We start from the raw sequence: 22,996 nt of genomic DNA, 5'->3' as shown, positions 1-22,996 counted from the left end.
AGCTGCCCACTCAAGAAAAAGCTTCAAACTGTAATCAGTGCCTGCAACCTGGTTCAAGTTATCAGTCAAACTACCAGGGTAGTTACAAACAGCACAGGAATGAAATCATCAACATGTATTGATCACATCTTTACTAATGCTACAGAAATTTGCTTGAAAATAATATCCAAATCCATCAGATGTGGTGATCACAATGCAATAGCCATATCTAGGAAAGCCAAAGTTCCAAAGGTTGGGCTACAATATGGTGTATAAGAGGTCATACAATACGTTTTGTAGTGATTCCTATGTTGTTGATGTAAAGAATATCTGTTGGTTGTGATGTGTAATGAGGAGCAAACAGACACTGCACTTGACACATTTATGAAATTGCTTATTCCATTTGCTAATAAGCATGCACCCAGTTAGAAAATGACTGTAATAACTGTTAAATCTCCGTGGATTGATGAGCAAACTTTTGGGAAAAATTGTGTTTGACCAGATACAATGCTATTTTACAGTAAACAAATTGACAACAAACTTTCAGCATACTTATAGAGAAGGACATTCAATAAGCACAGCACTTACACAAATGACTGGTGATAAAAAATATTGTGGGAGCTGTTTTGTTAGATTTCAGTGCGGCCTTTGACATTATCGATCATAGTCTGCTGCTGGCAAAACTTATGTGTTATGGCTTTACACGGCCTGCTACAGTATATTGTGGATAAAGAGTTACCTATCTAACAGAACACTGAGGGTGTTCTTTAATGGAAGCCTCTCCAACATAATCCAGGTAGAATTAGGAATTCCTCAAGGCAGCTGTCTAGGCCCATGACTTTTTTCAATCTTTATTATTATTATTTTTATACATTTTCTACCCCTTTTTCTCCCCAATTTCGTGGTATCCAATTGGTAGTTACAGTCTTGTCTCATCGCTGCAACTCCCGTACGGACTCGGGAGAGGCGAAGGTCGAGAGCCGTACGTCCTCCGAAACACAACCCAACCAATCCGCACTGCTTTTTGACACAATGCCCACTTGACCCGGAAGGCTGCCGCACCAATGTGTCAGAGGAAACACCGTACACCTGGCGACGGGGTCAGCGTGCACTACACCTGGCATGCCACAGAAGAAGCTAGTGCGCGATCAAACAAGGACATCCCTGCCAGCCAAACCATCCCCAGGTAGTGTCAGAGTGGGTGGCAAGGAATGCATTAGTCCTAAATATTTATAGAATTAAAAGCATTGTATTTGGGACAAATCATTCACTAAACCCTAAACCTCAACTAAATATTGTAATAAATAATGTGGAAATTGAGCAAGTTGAGGTGACTAAACTGCTTGGAGTTACCCTGGATCATAATCTGTCATGGTCAAAAAATATTGATACAACAGTAGCGAAGATGGAGAGAAGTATGTCCATGATAAGGTGCTGCTCTACCTTCTTGACAGCACTGTTTTGTCGCACCTGGACTACTGTTCAGTCGTGTGGTCAGGTGCCACAAAAAATGACTTAGGAAATTGCAATTGGTTCAGAACAGAATGTAACAAAATGTGGGAAAAGTCAAGGGGTCTGAATATTTTCCGAAGGCACTGTATAACTACGATAGCACGTGTACGCGGCATAGGTGGTAAAACTAGCTAGCATTTTCCTCTCATAGAGACCAATAGTAATGGCCTCTTTTGTAGGCACTAAAGCCTATGGGTATATTAATGGGACCGTGTTAAACACATAGGAATGTCTAAACGAACCATAGGTAACTCATTTCTGTTTTTTAAGGACTACAAGCTGGTGATAGCCCAGCGTTTTTCTAGCTTCTTATTAGCTATTTTTTACCTCTCACCTCTCACATTCTTTTGTTTCATTTTGGTTTTATTGCACAAAACACCAATATACATACAGGAAGTACGCAAACAAACAAACAAATAAGAAGAACATATGGTACAGATGTAGGATCTTAATTTGAGCCAGTTTGCTTAAGCAGGAATATGAATTATGTGGATTATAATTAATCAACATTTTTGTAGGGGTTGATAACATTTTTGGTTCTTGCAATCAAGTATGACATTTTAAAGTGGAAATTACAAACTTTAGAAGCCTTTTTTTAAACTGAAAACTCTCAGCAACAGAGTGATCAAATTAAGATCCTACATCTGTATATACCTAGGGGGTACAACAAATGTCAAAATAAACAAATTCCTTAAAAGACACAAGTTTTGACTGTTTTTCAGCTTTCTGATTTGAATAATGTACAATGATCTTAATATACTGCTTGAACTTCTTATAGAAAACATGGAAGAGTGTTTCTTTTTGTGAATTTACAGTTCTGAATATGCAATGTGCCTCTCACATTCTCCTCCTGTGTAGCCAAAATGGAAAAAAATGTCATGACGTTTCTGTCTCTTAATTTGTTCTAGTCCTACTTCCGGCAGATGGGGCTAATATTCCTTACGTGATTTACCATTGGTGTCCTGCATTTATCTGCACAGCCGGAAACACACGTGTCCCCTGGCGACCAGCTCGTACATAAAACATCCTCAATTCAGGCTGCAAAGGCATCAATTTCCTCCTTAAATAGCTTTAATGGTGTTCCTCCGGGGAAAAAACTGGAAAAATATTCATGCTGTCTTAATAAAACACAATTTTCCACTATAGGAGTGTATAGCCAGTTGGGCTGACTGTGTCAACACCTAGAGGTTACACAACATCAGGAAGAACAATGCCCAACAATCCTGTTGGTAAAGGTTTGTAGTGTGCAAATGTACAATGTAAATCTTAAAATTGTGGCATAGCTACCATTGTTAATATACGTTTTAAGAATTGAACGATGATTTTGAAACATTTATTGACCGACATTTCCAGGGACTTAGCTAGCTGCTAGCCCATGTCAGCTACTGTTTTTTAGCTAGGTTTTTTAGCCCATATGTTTTGGTGTAATGTTTGAGTCACTCAAATATCACATTAATACACATTAGACGTGAGAAAATGTATAGAATTGCAAGAAAATATGCTTTAAAACTGCACAATTTTCTCTGCACCACATGACAAAACGTGTAGAATTGCAGGAAATAAGCTTTAAACCGGCAAAATAGTATCTCCTCCAACAAGAGGGGTGTGAACAGTTTGTGTCGTGAACACTGCTTGTACCCATAGAAATAGACGTGACGCGAGCGCAAGGAGGGGTCGTTCTAGACAAGTATGCTCATACCATCTATTGGCTTATTTGGCAATCTGGAGTGCATGTAATTGTTTTAGAAGCGTTATGAAATGGGATAGTTTGTTATCCCCTATCTCCAGCGACGAGGACCTTATAATGATGACGTAGCACGTCATGTTTCATTTTTAGGAAGGATCATCCCTTTAAACAAATATGATCTATTATATTTACATTTTTGACAAGATTGCAGAGTAATCGCTCTAACAATGGAAATGCATGTCCTCAATGATTGAAGGCAGGCGAGATCATGTGGGACCATTCTAGCCAATGAGAGGGCAGATAAGCATGTGAACAACATGAACAGCTAATGTTAACCAACATTTCTTTAGTATTAACCGGCCTTAAGTAGTTTTTCTCAAAGTTACCGAAATGCCACGTGCATCCACTTACATCAGTACATTTGTAACAGCCTAAACATTACGAAACTTCTATTAAATCAAATAAGCCCATATTTAAATTGACACTCTCTCATAGAACTCCATTCAAAAAAGTGCTTATCTAATGCAGACAAATTTTTGGGCGCAGTAAATCCTCTCGTTTCGCCGCGTCCTCTCTGCTTTAAATAGTTTTTGTTATGTGTCGGAAATGGGGAATTGAATTTGAATGCATTGAATATGAATCTTTGTTTAATCTGTTGAAGACAGTCAACTAAAAAATGTCAATAGTATTATTCTTCAGTGATGTCCTCAGCAATTGTTTTCTGTGTCACATCTAGAACATGCAAATAAAATGTTAATATTTCCTTTAACATTCCATGTTGTGTCCATATTTTTTCTGATAAGTGAGGCATGTCCATAGATGGGTAAATAGAAATGATAGAACTACATACATTTTAATCATTTAGCAGACACTCTTATCCAGAGCAGTTAGAGATAAGTGCCTTGCTCAAGGGCACATCAACAGATTTTTCAACTAGTCGGTTCAGGGATTCAAACCAGCAACCTTTCAGTTACCATCTCGAATCCCACCGTACCTTCTCCGCTGTGCAATCCGGTTTCCGAGCCGGTCACGGTTGCACCTCAGCCACGCTCAAGGTACTAAACGATATCATAACCACCATCGATAAAAGACATTACTGTGCAGCCGTCTTCATCGACCTGGCCAAGGCTTTCGACTCTGTCAATCACCATATGCTTATCGGCAGACTCAGTAGCCTCGGTTTTTCTAATGACTGCGTTGCCTGGTTCACCAACTACTTTGCAGACAGAGTTCAGTGTGTCAAATCGGAGGGCATGTTGTCCGGTCCTCTGGCAGTCTCTATGGGGGTACCACAGGGTTCAATTCTCGGGCCGACTCTTTTCTCTGTATATATCAATGATGTTGCTCTTGCTGCGGGCGATTCCCTGATCCACCTCTACGCAGACGACACCATTCTGTATACTTCTGGCCCTTCCTTGGACACTGTGCTATCTAACCTCCAAACGAGCTTCAATGCCATACAACACTCCTTCCGTGGCTTCCAACTGCTCTTAAACGCTAGTAAAACCAAATGCATGCTTTTCAACCGTTCGCTGCCTGCACCCGCACACCCGACTAACATCACCACCCAGGACGGTTCCGACCTAGAATATGTGGACATCTATAAGTACCTAGGTGTCTGGCTAGACTGCAAACTCTCCTTCCAGACTCATATCAAACATCTCCAATCCAAAATCAAATCTAGAGTCGGCTTTCTATTTCGCAACAAAGCCTCCTTCACTCACGCCGCCAAACTTACCCTAGTAAAACTGACTATCCTACCGATCCTCGACTTCGGCGATGTCATCTACAAAATAGCTTCCAATACTCTACTCAGCAAACTGGATGCAGTCTATCACAGTGCCATCTGTTTTGTTACCAAATCACCTTATACCACCCACCACTGCGAGCTGTATGCTCTAGTCGGCTGGCCCTCGCTACATGTTCGTCGTCAGACCCACTGGCTCCAGGTCATCTACAAGGCTATGCTAGGTAAAGTGCCACCTTGTCTCAGTTCACTGGTCACGATGGCTACACCCACACGTAGCACGCGCTCCAGCAGGTGTATCTCACTGATCATCCCTAAAGACAAAACCTCATTTGGACGCCTTTCCTTCCAGTTCTCTGCTGCCTGCGACTGGAACGAATTGCAAAAAAAGGGAAAATACATTAGACTTTACTTTGACTGCATAGAACTCATGAATAGACCTTTCATGTGTGCGTTATAGACCAGTATGACAAACGTAATTGAGATGTGCAGTAGAACTGTTAGATTTACAAAGAGTTAAGATATGACCCTCAACTACACAATTTCATCTATAAAATGTACCCTGACGATTCAACCCTGTGGGTATCTTGATGCACAATTGACCTCAGTGAGACGTAGAAGGTAAGTCAAGGGCTTATAACATCATTTTAAAAATGTGGTTTGGCCTTTAAGTACACTACCGTTCAAAAGTTTGGGGTCACTTAGAAATGTCCTTGTTTTTGAAAGAAAAGCACATTCTTTTGTCCATTAAAATAACCTCAAATTGATCAGAAATACAGTGTAGATATTGTTAATGTAAATAACTTTTGTAGCTGGAAACTGACAATTTTTTATAGAATATCTATATAGGCAAACAGAGGCCCGTTATCAGCAACCATCACTCCTGTGTTCCAATTGGACATTGTGTTAGCTAATCCAAGTTTATAATTTTAAAAGGCTAATTGATCTTTAGAAAACCCTTTTGCAATTATGTTAGCACAGCTGAAAACTGTTGTTCTGATTAAAGAAGCAATAAAACTAGTTACTAGACTAGTTGAGTATCTGGACCATCGGCATTTGTGGGTTCGATTACAGGCTCAAAATGGTCAGAAACAAATAACTTTCTTCTGAAACTCGTCAGTCTATTCATGTTCTGAGAAATTAAGACTATTCCATGCGAGAACCTGAAGATCTCGTACAACACTGTGTACTACTCCCTTCACAGAACAGCGCAAACTGGCACTAACCAGAATAGAAAGAGGAGTGGGAGGCCCCGGTGCACAACTGAGAAAGAGTACAAGTACATTAGTGTCTAGTTTGAGAAACAGATGCCTCACAAGTCCTCAACTGGCAGCGTCATTAAATAATTTTAAAAAAGAAAAGTCCTCTCACTGTCAACTGCGTAAATTTTCCTGTCAGGAAAACCATCCTGTCAGACCTTTCCAGAGTCTTTACACCACTTCAGCCGACGCTTCGCATTGCTGAAGCTCCCGTTGAACAATTCTTGTGCTGACGTTGTGTCCAGAGGCAGTTTGGAACACAGTATTGAGTGTTGCAACCAAGGACAGATGATTTTTATGCGCTACGCGCTTCAGCACTCGGCAGTCCCGTTCTGTGAGATTGTGTGGGCTACAAATTCGCAGCTGAGCTGTGTGCTCTATTTAATACAACTTTCAGTAACAGATGTGTCTGAAGTAGCTGAATCCAGTCATTCGAATGGGTGTCCACATACTTTTGTATATATAGTGTAATGTCTTGCATCCTAGACACAGTTCCTCATCTGCTTGCATGCGACTCCTCTATCAAGGTGTTTTAGTACTTCCCTTATGAACTATGCTTTTCCGCATGCTAAGTACATCACAGATCAATATAGTCTACCAATCGAAGAGGCTATTCTCATTGATTAACATTATTTAAGGAAATGCAGCGCAGCAAGATTTCAATTTACATAATGTGTACATAAACTTTTCAATTGACATTATATCCTTGTCTTACCTTTCGTTGTGGCTGGCAAAGTGACATTATATCCTTGTCTTACTTTCGTTGTGGCTGGCAAAGCGACATTATATCCTTGTCTACCTTTTCGTTGTGGCTGGCAAAGTGACATTCTATCCTTGTCTTACTTTTCGTTGTGGCTGGCAAAGTGACATTCTATCCTTGTCTTATTTTTCGTTGTGGCTGGCAAAGTGACATTCTATCCTTGTCTTACTTTTCGTTGTGGCTGGCAAAGTGACATTCTATCCTTGTCTACCTTTTCATTGTGGCTGGCAAAGTGACATTATATCCTTGTCTTACTTTTCGTTGTGGCTGGCAAAGTGACATTCTATCCTTGTCTTACTTTTCGTTGTGGCTGGCAAAGTGACATTCTATCCTTGTCTACCTTTTCGTTGTGGCTGGCAAAATGACATTCTTGATCTGCAGCTCCAAATTTACCGTAAATATCACTATCACAGTAGCCAGTAAGCTTGCAAACGAATCAACAATGCAAGCAACTTTTCCTCTCAAATATATTAGCTAGCTACACTCTTGAATAATCCAACAATACACAAGCCTGTGCAAACAAGTAAGACGTTTATTTTCTTGTTCCTACACACATTGAGCTTGCAAGACAATAATACAGCTAGATAGCTATGCTGGCTAGTAACATTAGCATATCAAACATGAACGTTTAGCTACCCCTCTCATACGAATAAACAAGTACAGTTTCAGTGTATTAAAGTTACTTTAGAACAAACTAGGCTTTATTTTATCAATACCATGAAGTCATTATAATGGGGTAACGCTAAATTGCAACTGAAAACATTGATACCCTGGTGAGTGGTTTCCACTAACCTCTATACCCACAAAGTCAGATTCTACAGCCCCAAAGTTAAAATTGGAAGAATATTATTATTTTTTTTTTGGTTTTTTGTCTTCATTTAAGGTTTAAGGCACTGCAGCGGTCTAAGGCACTGCAGCGGTCTAAGGCACTGCAGCGGTCTAAGGCACTGCAGCGGTCTAAGGCAATGCTAGAGGCATCCCTATAGATCCGGGTTCAATCGTGGGCTGTATCACATCTGGCTGTGAGTCCCATACCGAGGTGCACAATTGGCCCAGCGTCGTCCGGGTTAGTGGAGGGTTTGGCCGGGGGCGCTTTATTTGGCTCAACGCGCTCTAGCGATTCCTTGTGGCGGGCCGGGCGCCTGCAGGCTGACCTCAGTCGTCAGGTGAACGGTGTTTCCTCCGACACATTGGTCCGGCTGGCGGCTGGCGTCCGGATTAAGCAGGCGGGTGTTAAGAAGCGCCGTTTGGCGGGTCATGTTTCGGAGGACACATGACTCAACTATCGCCTCCCGAGCCCGTTGGGGAGTTGCAGTGATGAGACAAGACTGAAAATGGGGAGAAAAAGAGGGTAAAATACCAAAAAATAAATAAGATAAATAAATAAATAGGAGATGCTCTTCAGGATGCTGGGAGGGTGTGGTGCTCTGTGATTGTGAGTAGTTGGTTGAGTGGTTGTGGATGTTGTTGGTCTTGGTTGTGTTTGTGTTTAAACTGTTCAACAGGATTACACACAGGTCTTCTCCAGAGCAGCAACACAGCGGGTACACTGCGGTTCGGATCTCAGGTCAGTATTCGGGTAAGTATTGGTGTAGGTTTTCCTGTTTAAGGCTATTCTGACTAAGTATACATGTTTTAATATATATATATATGTATGTATATATTTTTATAATAAGTCACTGCAGGTAGGTATGCATGTTTTAAATGAATATGATTGAGAATCCACTCTGGGTCGGTGTGCATGTATTAAAAGTTCACTCCAGGTACATACACTCTTAGAAAAACAGAGTTCCGAAAGGGTTCTTCGGCTGTCCTCATAGGAGAACCCTTTTTGGTTATTGGTAGAAGCCTTTATGGTTCCAGGTAGAACCCTCTCTATGGAAAGGGTTCTACATGGAAACCAAAATGGTTCTACCTGGAATTAAAAGGGTTCTACTTGGAACCAAAAAGGGTACTTCAAAGGGTTCTCCTATGAGAAGGAGGCTCTCCTATGACAGCCAAAGAACCCTTTTAGGTTTTAGCACTGTAACGACAGTCTAAGTCGTCCTCCTCCTCAGACGAGGAGAGGCGAGAAGGATCTGAGGACCAATGTGCAGCGTGGTAATTTTCCATGATTTAATTAACACAAAACACTATACAAAATGACAAAACAAACTAACCGTCACAGTCCTAGCTGGTGCAGACAAAACACAAAGACAGGAAACAGCGACAATCACCCACAAACAAACAGTGAGAACAGCCTACCTTAATAGGCTGTAATAGGCTGGTTCTCAATCAGAGGAAACGTCAAACACCTGCCTCTAATTGAGAACCATATCAGGCAACACACTTAACCCAACATAGAAACACATAACATAGAATGCCCACCCCAACTCACGCCCTGACCAACTAAACACATACAAAAACAACAGAAAACAGGTCAGGAACGTGACAGAACCCCACCTCAAGGTGCGAACTCCGGGCGCACCCCTAAAACTCAAGGGGAGGGTCTGGGTGGGCATCTGTCCGCGGTGGCGGCTCCGGCGCAGGACGAGGACATCACTCCACCATAGTCTTTGTCCCGCTCCTTAGCGTCCCTTGAGTGGCGACCCTCGCCCCCGACCCTGGTCCAGGAACCTTCACCAAGGCCCCTCTTAAATAGCGGAGACAACTCAGGACAGAGAGGTAGCTCAGGACAGAGAGGTAGCTCAGGACAGAGGGGTAGCTCAGGACAGAGGGGTAGCTCAGGACAGAGGGGTAGCTCAGGACAGAGGGGCAGCTCAGGACAGAAGGCCAGCTCAGGACAGAAGGGCAACTCCGGACAGAGAGGCAGCTCTGAACTGAATAGTTGCTCCGGACTAGATGCAGCTCCGGACTATATGGCAGCTCATGACTGGAGGGCAGGTCATGACTGGAGGGCAGCTCATGACTGGAGGGCAGCTCATGACTGGCGGGCAGCTCATGACTGGCGGGCAGCTCATGACTGGCGGGCAGCTCATGACTGGCGGGCAGCTCATGACTGGCTGGCGGCTCTGGCAGCTCCTGACTGGCTGGCGGCTCCTGACTGGCTGGCAGCTCTGGCAGCTCCTGACTGGCTGGCAGCTCTGGCAACTCCTGACTGGCTGGCGGCTCTGGCAGCTCCTGACTGGCTGGTGGCTCTGGCAGCTCCTGACTGGCTGGCGGCTCTGGCAGCTCCTGACTGACGGACGGCTCTAATGGCTCGGGACTGACGGACGGCTCTGAAGGCTCGTGGCAGACGGATGGCTCAGATGGCGCTGGGCAGACGGGTGGCTCAGATGGCGCTGGGCAGACGGATGGCTCAGATGGCGCTGGGCAGACGGATGGCTCAGATGGCACTGGGCAGACGGATGGCTCAGATGGCGCTGGGCAGACGGATGGCTCAGATGGCGCTGGGCAAACGGATGGCTCAGACGGTGCTGGGCAGACGGATGGCTCAGATGGTGCTGGGCAGGCAGGCAGCTCAGACGGCGCTGGGCAGTCGAGCAGTGCAGGCGGCGTTGGGCAGACGGCCGACTCTGACCCGCTGAGGCGCACAGTAGGCCTGGTGCGTGGTGCCGGAACTGGTGGTACCGGACTGGAAACACGCACCTCAAGGCTAGTGCGGGGAGCAGGAACAGGGCACACTGGACTCTCGAAGCGCACTATAGGCCTGGTGCGTGGTACCGGAACTGGTGGTACCGGGCTGATGGCACGCACCTCAGGGCGAGTGCGTGGAGAAGGAACAGTGTGTACAGGGCTCTGGAGATGCACAGGAAGCCTGGTACGTGGTGTAGGCACTGGTGGTAATGGGCTGGAGACACGCACCTCAAGGCTAGTGCGGGGAGCAGGAACAGGGCACACTGGTTTCTCAAAGCGCACTATAGGCCTGGTGCGTGGTACCGGAACTGGTGGTACCGGACTGAGGGCACGCACCTCAGGGCGAGTGCGGGGAGAAGGAACAGTGCGTACAGGGCTGTGGAGACGCACAGGAGGCTTGGTGCGTGGTGCCGGAACTGGAGGTACTGGGCTGGAGACACGCACCACAGGGAGAGTGCGTGGAGGAGGAACAGGGCTCTGGAGACGCACAGGAAGCCTGGTGCGTGGTGTAGGTACTGGTGGTACTGGGCTGGGGCGGGAAGGTGGCGCCGGATATACCGGACCGTGCAGGCGTACTGGCTCCCTTGAGCACCGAGCCTGCCCAACCTTACCTGGTTGAATGCTCCCCGTAGCCCGTCCAGTGCGGGGAGGTGGAATAACCCGCACTGGGCTGTGTAGGCGAACCGGGGACACCATGCGTAAGGCTGGTGCCATGTACACCGGCCCAAGGAGACGTACTGGAGGCCAGATATGTAGAGCCGGCTTCATGACACTTGGCTCAATGCTCAATCTAGCCTGGCCAGTGCGGGGAGGTGGAATAACCCGCACCGGGCTATGCACACGTACAGGAGACACTGTGCGCTCTACTGCATAACACGGTGTCTGCCCGTACTCTCGCTCTCCACGGTAAGCTCGGGGAGTTGGGCAGGTCTCCTACAGGTCTCCTCCTCCTCAGACGAGGAGAGGCGAGAAGGATCTGAGGACCAATGTGCAGCGTGGTAATTTTCCATGATTTAATTAACACAAAACAAGACACTATACAAAATGACAAAACAAACTAACCGTCACAGTCCTAGCTGGTGCAGACAAAACATAAAGACAGGAAACAGCGACAATCAGCCACAAACAAACAGTGAGAACAGCCTACCTTAATATGGTTCTCAATCAGAGGAAACGTCAAACACCTGCCTCTAATTGAGAACCATATCAGGCAACACGCTTAACCCAACATAGAAACACATAACATAGAATGCCCACCCCAACTCACGCCCTGACCAACTAAACACATACAAAAACAACAGAAAACAGGTCAGGAACGTGACAAGCATCTTTTTTTGTGTATGCATTTTCAGTGTAGAGTGTTCTTTAAAGCTGGCTGCCTCTGTGCTCCTCCATAAGGGGATACAGATAAAATACCAGTGGGAGTAAAAGCAGCTGTTTAAAAGTTATGACATAATAATAACACAATAATAACATGATAATGTGTTAAAAGGCATGACACTTGTTAGATCCACTTAAAATGTTATGGATTAAAAAAAACAGTTTAAAAAAAAACATTTTAAAAATGGATAAAAGTGATGAAACAATAATAGCGTGAATTGTTAGATACTACTGCACTGTTGGAGCTAGGAACACAAGCATTTCACTACACCCGCAATAACATCTGATAAATGTGTGTATGTGACCAATAAAATGTGATTTAAAAAAATGTGATTGGATTTGATGTTTTAATGATTAATGATTTGATGATTAAAACTCAGGAAAAAATACCTTAATATTTTAAAAGGGCGGCGAGGGTGCTGCTTGCTAAAACTCTGGGAGGGTTTTGTTGTTCCTCTTGAATCATCAATTTCAAAGTTTCAGCTAAACTAATGACAAACTTCCACCCTAGAACAGCCATCCTCTCGTCTGTGGTCATTAGCCATGACAGTCCATGTGAGAATTGATTATTTGTCTGTTAAGGGAGCCTACGTTTCTCACTCATGGGTGGCACAAATTGGGGTATGGGGGAGGGAAATGGTCAGGGTATATGTAAATTACTACGTAGTGTCCTGAAACAGGCAGGGAGAGTGAGCTCGTCCATGGTGGTCTGCGACCCCACAACCTTCTGGCCCTTAGCCCTGCTTGGCATGGACTCTACCACAAAACCATGCTGGGGCAAAGTTGATATCCACATTTATAAACACAGTATCACTACAGTTATAGTTATTTGTGGTTATTAATTTTTGTTGTTGAGTTAATTGAATGAGGGGAGAGGGTGTGGCCATTTTTTTAAGGTACAAGTACAAGGGTGGGTGTGCATGAGTGTGTGTGTGTGTGCGTGCGTGTGTGGAGAAGGAGAAGAGAACAGGACAAAACATGAAACCTCATATCATGAACCATATTTAAACCATAACATAACTTTATTATAATGATAGTACAAAAACATATTCCTGACCCAACTAACAATATACCAAAGGCCTTAGGGCACAGGCATTAGAACCCTAGCATCGTGTTACTGATACAAAGCACATATGTCAGTGGTTTTATTAACAGGTTTAAATACTGCAAATAATTACAAGCAAAAAGTGTTGGCAATCAAACCCAATGAACTCAATGAATCAAATCAATTAATCTCAAATGTTTTCATATGGTGAGAAACCCAAGAGTTTTGGCTGAAGGAGAACAGTGGTTTTCATCACTCCAATGAGAGGTCAGAAGGCTGTGTTGACATGAAACAATCAAAGTATACTGCTTGAACACTTCATAGTTAGCTAGTTGTTAACTCTCTGAACAATAAGATATACAGAGCGGATTGTTTTCTGGTTGTAGTCTTGTTACCTTGCCAACAGATAGACAGTATACAGTCTGTATTACATGTAATGACATAACAAGCATTAATCAAAAGTCGTTATCACACTACTTATCCCATAGAGAGGTGTTCTCTTTCCTCTGACCAGGAAAACATCTGGTTAAATTCAACCCACGTTCACTGTTTGAAGGTATTCGTTCAATTTCCGTAACAAGAAAAAGCAGGCATTTCCTTGTGAGAGGAATGTTGACATTGACATTTTAGAAATTCCAGTACTCTGGTCGTGGCACATCAGAGAAGGCTGGTGGGAGGAGCTATAGACGAACGGGCTCATTGTAATGGCTGGAATGGTATTACTGGAAGGGAGTCAACTACATGTAGTTTTCATATGTTTGATGTGTTGGATATCGTTCCATTAATTCCATTCCAGCCATTACAATGAGCCCATCCTCCTATAAGTCCTCCCAGCAGCCTCCTCTGAGACACATACAATCAGTATAAAACATAGAAAACATTTCAAACAGGAGCCCTAAAGATATTAGGATATAAACTTCCATTGCTTCTAAACGTTTAGAATTAATATAATTCTGTTTGAGTCATGACATTCACCCTTTTTACTTAAGGACACGATTAAGCTGCAATGTAAGACAAAGGAAGCCTAAAGCTAAATATACTGTAGCGATGCTAATGCTATGGAAAAGACTGCGGTCCATTGTGCGGGTGTGCTGTATTTGTCTCCTTACAGACACACAGCTGTCAGAGTCAAGGATGATGAGGGACCCACCAGCCCTCCAGGAGACCGTACCCCCCACTGGGACTCGCTTTAGGGGTACAGGATGCTTGTAGTGGTGGGGTTGGTAGTGGTGGTGGTGATGGTGGTAGTAGTGGTGGTGATGGTGGTAGTAGTAGTGGTGATGGTGGAAGTAGTAGTGGTGGTGGTGATGGTGGTAGTAGTAGTGGTGGTGATGGTGGTAGTAGTAGTGGTGGTGATGGTGGTAATAGTAGTGGTGGTGATGGTGGTAGTAGTAGTGGTGGTGATGGTGGTAATAGTAGTGGTGGTGATGGCAGTAGTAGTGGTGGTGGTGATGGTGGTAGTAGTAGTGATGGTGGTGGTGATGGTGGTAGTAGTAGTGGTGGTGATGGTGGTGGTAGTAGTAGTGTTAGTAGTAGGGGTGGTGGTGATGGTAGTGGTGGGGAGTGAAGGCTGCTGGAGACTGGCAGGTTAAGAGACTCATACCATCTCTTCCTTTAGGGCATCCTTTTTGGTGATATTAGTGAGTCTGACTCTGACTTCCTCTTTCTCCTCGTCCTCCCTCCTCTTCTTGTCGCGAGCCTCTCCCTCTTGATGGTAGCCCACCATCAGCTGGTAGACTATCACCCCGAAGGTGGAGCCTATAAACGGGGCAAAGATGGGCACCAGGAACCAGCACTTACCGGCACTGTGAGGACCAGAGAGAGAGAGAGAGAGAGAGAGAGAGAGAGAGTAGCAAAGACATTGAGTACACAAGAGAGAGGAGAAAGATATATTCTTAATCTTGGCATCCTCTTTTATCTGTTTGATCTATCATTAACAGCTCCCATTTTGTCTCATCTGCATATCAATAACGCACAAAGCCCGAACCAGGACATTCAACAGAGGGGTAGACGTATAGTGCTAGGATACATAAGAAGAGGTGTGAAGACAAGCAGAGAGATGAGGAGGCAATTAGAATAATGTAGAAAGGTGTACAGGATTGTGGGAGGACTCACGTGAAGACCTCGGTGCCCCAGCCTGCCAGGGAGGTGAAGAGACGAGGCCCCAGGTCCCTGGCAGGATTGACGGCGTAGCCGGAGTTGAAGCCCATGGACAGGCCAATGACCAGCACCACGAAGCCCACCGTGAAGGCCTCCAGGCCCTGGGGGATGGGGTTGTTGTAGGGGTCTACGATTGCCAGGATACACACAACCAACGCTGCCGTGCCAATCACCTGAGACAGAGACACTTCCATTAACATGGAGAATTCCCAATATACTAGTAGTTCTGTTCCTTGACCTAATCAGTTTGGGGGTTGTATGCAGAAGGAAGATGCTAACCTGGTCAAAGAAGCCATTGAGCAGGTTGAGATGTTCGCCAGGGTAGGTGGCGAAGATGCCAGCGGTGGCGTTGGGCCCGGTAACAATGAGCTTTCCAGCAAAGCCCCACAGAGCGTCTGAGAGGAAATTACACACAGACAAACATCATGAGATAACATCAACTGTAACAAGCTGTTACACTGATTCGTCCAATGGATGCATCAGTTCCATCCCTGGACATGTCCGAGGACTCACCATAGTACAGACCAAAGATGATCCCGGAGCCCAGGAAAGCGCCCAGTGTCTGGAAGGCAAAGAACACTGGGAACTTTCTCCAGCGTTCTCTCCCAAGCAGGCAGAGGGCGAAGGTCACCGCCGGGTTAAGATGGCCTCCTGGGAATAACACACGTTGAGAGATTGTTAACATTAAAGCAGTACGGCTTCTCTCCAAAAGGAAGTACCTTTCCAACACTGCAACACTGTCATTTATCAGGTAGATGAACACATGACTATTATAGGTTGAGCCTTAGAATAACTCATGGGAACAAATCTGTTCAAGGAGAACCTCTACACCTAATCATATGATGTGCGTACCTGATACTTGGCCACAGACCAGGATCCCTAGGGTGGCAGCGAAGCCGAAAGCAAAGTTCACGGTGAGGAACATGCCATGTGATCCTCCACTAAGCACCAGCTGAGCCACCGCACCACAACCAAACATCTGTCAAGAGAGGGGAGAGACGAAAATTATAACATGAGTCCCAACAAAAATTGAGCGCCAACATCGTCTGCAAAAAGAGGACTGTAATGAGTGCATATGAGGACCACTAGGTGTGTAATTCCAGAGCACAGCCAAACATACACCTTGCAATGTTAACACACTGCAATAGTCACTCAAGCTTTGTGCATCAAAAGGCTTTGTAAGTATAAATGATATATACTGAACAAAAATATACACTCAACATGTAAAGTGTTGTTCCCATTTTTTTTCCTGAAATAAAGGATCCTTTGGGCAAAAAGATAATTGCTCTCAAATTTGGAGAACAAATTTGTTTACATCCCTGTTAGTGAGCATTTCTCCTTTGCCAAGATAATACATCCACCTGACAGGTGTGGCATATCCAGAAGCTGATTAAATAGCATGATCATTACACAGGTGCACCTTGTGATGGAGACAATAAAAGGCCACTCTAAAATGTGCAGTTTTGTGACACAACACAATGCCATAGATATCTCAAGTTTTGAGGGAGCGTGGAATTGGCATGCTGACTGCAGGAATGTCCAACAGAGCTGTTGCAAGAGAATTGAATGTTAATTTCTCTACCATAAGCCACCACCAAGGTTATTTTAGAGAATTTGGCAGTATATCCAACCGGCCTCACAACCGCAGACCACGTGTAACCACGCCAGCCAAGGACCTTCACATCCATCTGGGGGGGGGGGGATTTTTGTCAGTAATAAAGTCCTTTTGTGGGGAAAAACTAATTCTGATTGGCTGGGCATGGCTCCCCACTGGGTGGACCTAGCTCCCAAATGGGTGGGTCTATCCCCTTCCAGGCCAATCCATGGCTGTGTCCCTGCCCAGTCATGTGAAATCCATAGATTAGGGACTAGTGAATTTATTTTAATTGACTGATTTCCTTCTGTGAACTGTACCTCAGTAAAAATGTAGCATTTATATTTTTGTTCAGTGTACAAACGGATATCCTAGATTTGTCATCCCTGAAGTTCAGCACAGGTCAAAAAGGGGTGTGCAATCACTGTAAGTGAAACTGGACACCTTAAAGATTGAAATGGGATCCAGTCGCAAGGCCCCCTGGAGTGAATGCATTCCACTCAGACCACAGGGCACATACGTTGAGGTTAGTTGCGAGGAACCATAGCTCTCGATAAAGGTCTTGGCGTCTAGCAGAGGTTCAACATCACTGAGCCCAGTCTAAACTCCTGATGAGACCAGAGGGCCTCATGCTTCCAACTCGGTGGAAAAATACTTCGGGGGTACCATCTTTAGACATGTAGTCAAATGTCAGAGGCATCTGATAACATGTCAGTATGGTGCCAAAGAGTCGACTGAATTAGCCAGATCAAATTACACCGAAAGGTTATTCTTGGAATCGTTTGAAGTTTCATGACACAGTGAGCAATGATTTAAAAGACATCATCTAACAGAATGAATCATCTAAATCACAGCTGTCTAAATGGCTTATTGGTGATAGCGACAGCAAGTTATGACAGCATTACGCCATGACATTACATGACTACATTACGCAATCACTCACCAGAATGTCAGGCAGTTTATGCTGTGTCCTCATACAGCAACAGTATGTTTAGTGATAGACCTGGTCACCCAGGTATCCCTTTTAGCCAACAGCACTGGAGGGAGGCAGGTAGGGAGGGAGGGAGGGCGGTAGAGTCACATAGACAGGAAACCTCAGATAGCTTTAGATGCCGTCAGTCTTTTCAAACATCACTATACATGAAAAATGTTTATTGGACAAAAGGACAGGTGACGTGTGAAGAAGTCACCATACTCTTTCCATCATAGAGCCACACCTACCATAGCCGCAGGAAGTAGGGGTGCTGAAGGTGCTGCAGCAAAACCTGAAAAATCCCCCCCAAAAAATATAGTAATAAAAAAATATATATATTTTTTACAATATTATTTTACAAAAGTAGTGCACTGGGCCTTTACTGGTATTAGGGGACTAATATAGACCTCTGTAGTGCAGGCACAAAACAAATCAGCATCACTGTCTTGCCAAAAACGGTAGGAACAGTATATCTAGCAGGATTCAATAGTTGGAATTGTGAGAGTTGTTGCCCTGTCCCTTTCTCTGCGATGTCATTCTAATGGAATCCAGAAAGAACAAAACCCTGTCCTAAACAATTACATCCAAAAGTGCAAAGTCATGGACAAAGACACAAAACATCTGCATCAAATGAAATGTTTTTCTTGATAAAATAACATGGAAAACAACCACTTTTTGTGCAGCATTAATTTACCATCCTTACAAACCACTTAATGTAAATTTACATTAAAGTATTGTACATTGGCTGGTCATCTAGGTTTGTACCTGTAGACTTTCCATCACCATGAAGGAAAACGATGTACAATACAGTAATTGAGTACATTGAGACATCAAGTGGTTTGTGATGATGTGATGATGTGGCTCAGTTGGTCGAACATGGTGCTTGCAACGCTAGGGTTGTGGGTTTGATTCCCAAGGGGCGACCCGTATGAAAATGCATGCGGTCACTGTTGTAAGTTGCTATGGATAAGAGCGTCTGCTAAAATGGAAAAATAATGAATTGACCATTTCAGTTTCACATAGAAATTTGCATTTGCAAAGTATTTCAAGAAACTGGAAAACATATATCAAGTATTTTTATATTCCACTTGTATTATCAGATTAACTGTTTTGTAATTATCAGATTCAAGTTACAAATGTTTTATTTTATTTTTTTAAATCACAAATGTAGTGCACTGGGCCTTTACTAGTCCTGTATTAGAGGACTGACGTAGAGGACTGTAACACTGAGCCTTTACTAGTCCTGTATTAGAGGACTGACATAGAGGACTGTAACACTGGGCCTTTACTAGTCCTGTATTAGAGGACTGACATAGAGGACCGTAACACTGGGCCTTTACTAGTCCTGTATTAGAGGACTGACATAGAGGACTGTAACACTGAGCCTTTACTAGTCCTGTATAAGAGGACTGACATAGAGGAACGTAACACTGGGCCTTTACTAGTCCTGTATTAGAGGACTGACATAGAGGACCGTAACACTGGGCCTTTACTAGTCCTGTATTAGAGGACTGACATAGAGGACCATAACACTGGGCCTTTACTAGTCTTGTATTAGAAGACTGACATAGAGGAACGTAACACTGAGCCTTTACTAGTCCTGTATTAGAGGACTGACATAGAGGAACGTAACACTGGGCCTTTACTAGTCCTGTATTAGAGGACTGACATAGAGGACCGTAACACTGGGCCTTTACTAGTCCTGTATTAGAGGACTGACATAGAGGACGGTAACACTGGGCCTTTACTAGTCCTGTATTAGAAGACTGACATAGAGGAACGTAACACTGAGCCTTTACTAGTCCTGTATTAGAGGACTGACATAGAGGAACGTAACACTGGGCCTTTACTAGTCCTGTATTAGAGGACTGACATAGAGGACCGTAACACTGGGCCTTTACTAGTCCTGTATTAGAAGACTGACATAGAGGAACGTAACACTGAGCCTTTACTAGTCCTGTATTAGAGGACTGACATAGAGGAACGTAACACTGGGCCTTTACTAGTCCTGTATTAGAGGACTGACATAGAGGACCGTAACACTGAGCCTTTACTAGTCCTGTATTAGAGGACTGACATAGAGGACCGTAACACTGGGCCTTTACTAGTCCTGTATTAGAGGACTGACATAGAGGACCGTAACACTGGGCCTTTACTAGTCCTGTATTAGAGGACTGACATAGAGGACCGTAACACTGGGCCTTTACTAGTCCTGTATTAGAGGACTGACATAGAGGACCATAACAATGGGCCTTTACTAGTCCTGTATTAGAAGACTGACATAGAGGACCAAAACACTGAGCCTTTATTAGTCCTGTATTAGAGGGCCAATATAGTCGTCCTCAGCACATTTCTTCCCAAAACTACTTCCCACGGTTATGCACTCCTATGAACTTTGTTTGAAGATAGTGATTTGGGGGTGGTCAGCCGTGGTTTTGTGTGGCAGTATGTAGTCTCCCGCCACTTGGATTTAAGCAAAGCAGAGCACACTGACTGTTTCACAAATGGAGCTGAAATATAAGGAGAACAATTATTGCTGTTTTTCCCCCTAATTCCTGGGTTTATGTAAGGACTGTATTGTTTCCTGGGTGGTGCACATGCACACCACTGCTGGGGCCTGAAGGACGTGTTCTGTAAGTCCAACCACCTGTCACACACAGGTGATCCTGTAAGAGCTCAGGAAAGACCTGTCTGCTGATAGAGTCACTGTCACCCGCTGACCTTCAGAGACAAAGAGTGCCTGTTGGCTCCCCACTGACCACCTGGAAATGGAAGTGGTCCCCTTCACTCCAGAGACACCACATTCATTCAGAGGCTTCTAATTGACGACTTCAGTTTAGTTTCACTCTTTTCCTATTCCTTCAGTGTAAACTGGAGTCAGGTATACAATTGTAAAGAATGCAGAGATCTGTTCTCCATATATAGGGGTGAAGCTGTGCGCATGCCAAATCTAATGCGCACACGCACACACACACTGAAAACCACACATACACACACACTGAAAAACACACACTGAAAATCACACACACACTGAAACACACACACACACACACACACATTGAAAAACATACATACACTGAAAGCACACCTACACACAGAGATAAACAACCCTGCCCTGCCCTTCGTTCCTCCTCCCTACCTGAGTATCAGTCATTAGAACGCCTACCTGTTCACTCATTACATTACTTAGTCATTAGCACAACTTGAATACAGATGACGTCTACCTGTGTCCTGGAGAGCATTTGGCGTGTTCACGTTTCACCCATTGTGTTGTCGCTGTCACTCCCAATACTTCCTCCCACAACATACATTAACATTAAGCCTTGAAGAAAAACTTTGTTTAAAACGTGTGAGAACGAGCCTGCAACCGTGAGTAAGACATAATGATCACTCCATCAACTCTCTGAGCCAAATAGTGAAAGTTAACTGCCTAGAGACCCGCAGGTTGTAAACTCGCTAAACTGTCCGCTAGGTGCTCAGTGGCCATTGACTGCTAGAGCCAGATAACAATACAAATAGCAGGGGTTGTTTAATTTGTCTTGTTTCTTTATTTAACAATGCCAATGGCCAAGGGTCTGGGTTCCTTTATGTGAATGACTGAGGGAAGATTTAATATGTCCGTTTTATTAAAGCTGAGTGATGTGGAGGGATGAGTCCTTCTAGGAAAAGACCACTCTAAGAGGGAAACAATCAACAGCGGTCAAAAGTGCAAGCAAGAAGCAATCATCCCTAATATTCTTTTTAACAACAAATTGTTACAATATCATAGTTTTGTGCTAAATTGAAGATCTCAAATGTTCTACTGCTTGAAATCCTGCACCTCCTATAAAATATTAGCTCAACAGTATTGTGGAGTTCCTGCATCGGAATATAAACAGTAACGGCATCAAAAAATTAGTACCGACACATATTTCAGTCCAAGTCAAGCACTGCTTAGTCTCCTCAGGGACATACCTCTTACACACAACGTACAGTATGTTGAATTCTAGATGACCAATTTCTCTGTGTTCAATATCAACAAGTCTTGTGCCATGTCACCATGATGAAGAATGGAACAAATATGGCAGACACAATATGTGTCAAGTACACAGAGATTTACAAACACACATTTACAAACACACGTGTGTGTGAATGTGTGTTTATGGATATGATTCGGAAACACACATATACAAACATGCCCGTGCACACACACACCAAACTCAAATATGACAGCAGAAGGGCATGAGGTTGTCGGGGGTGCTTAGGATCCTGGATCGTTATGCTGGGTAAGTATCATGTGTCCATGTTCTTGCCAACAAGAGCAAGCATATTTTTGTACAGACTCAAGTAGTGTGATTTACAGCTGCCTATATGAGTCTCACATTCCCGAGCCCTGTCACTTTGAAGTCAAGTGTAAAGGCTAGCACAACCTGTAAACCCATGCTGAACTTATCCACCAGTATCCATCGCTCTCACATCTTGGCATTACAACAATGGTCCATACTCAAGTTATTGTTCATTCAGAATTAATACAGACTAGAGGAGCCAAGAAAATGTAACCTGCAATGTTGTATTTCAAGGAGATACAGGTATAAATATGCTCAAACTAATATTTATTGTGGCAAAGAGTCATGAAAGTAAAACATGCAGTCTACTCTTCCAAGGAAAGCTTGAGTGAGGATAACCTGACTAAAGATGTGGAGAAAGAGTGAGGATAACCTGACTAAAGATGTGGAAAATGAGTGAGGATAACCTGACTATATATGTGGAAAATGAGTGAGGATAACCTTACCATACATATTATGAATGAGAATGTGAGTAACGTGGTGACAGATAGAGAGTCTCTTACCACCAGGATGAGGGTACCCAGACACTCTGCCAGAGCCTGGCGCAGCAGCAGGTTACGGATCTGGAAGTTCCGTGCCAGCTTGTCCAACCATATCTTCTGTTTTCCCATGGTTCAGTGCTGCTCGGCAAGGTAGGTCCTCCTGAGTGTGTGTGATGGCTGATGCCCTGGCCTCCTGTACTGTGTCTGGTGACAGTAGGTAGGTAGGGCCTCTTGAGTGTGTGTGATGGATGAGGCCCTGGCCTCCTTCTCTTATAGGACCTGGATTTCCTGTGGCTCCTGCCAAAGACAGCCTCCTCGAACACTCCCTTCTCTCTCCCTCCCACAATCTCTCTCTCTCTCACTCTCCCTCCCTCCCTCCCTCCCTCCCTCCCTTGTAACTCCCAAACACTCTCTCTCTCTCTGCCTCTTCTGATTCGCACTCTCTCTCTTCTCCTTTCCACCTGTCCATTTTCTCTGTTGTTCCTGCTTTGTCTGGTCCTAATAGAGGTACGATTTA

At 44.2% G+C, this 22,996-nt stretch overlaps 1 protein-coding gene across 1 annotated transcript; it reads right to left on the bottom strand.

Moving 5' to 3' along the window:
• Window positions 1–12,899: 12,899 nt before the first annotated feature.
• aqp3a (aquaporin 3a) lies at window positions 12,900–22,734 on the bottom strand. The gene is made up of 6 exons (XM_055918834.1): window positions 22,501–22,734; window positions 15,958–16,084; window positions 15,619–15,756; window positions 15,385–15,500; window positions 15,061–15,278; window positions 12,900–14,750 (listed from the first exon to the last, which is right to left on the bottom strand). The coding sequence occupies exons 1-6, from the start codon at window positions 22,606–22,608 to the stop codon at window positions 14,543–14,545; spliced, it is 915 nt and encodes a 304-aa protein (XP_055774809.1). The 5' UTR covers window positions 22,609–22,734; the 3' UTR covers window positions 12,900–14,542.
• Window positions 22,735–22,996: the final 262 nt, after the last annotated feature.

The sequence above is a fragment of the Salvelinus fontinalis genome, chromosome 4 (assembly GCF_029448725.1).
Source record: "Salvelinus fontinalis isolate EN_2023a chromosome 4, ASM2944872v1, whole genome shotgun sequence".
In the NCBI taxonomy this organism is placed as follows: domain Eukaryota; kingdom Metazoa; phylum Chordata; class Actinopteri; order Salmoniformes; family Salmonidae; genus Salvelinus; species Salvelinus fontinalis.
This window is presented reverse-complemented; position numbering and strand designations above follow the sequence as displayed.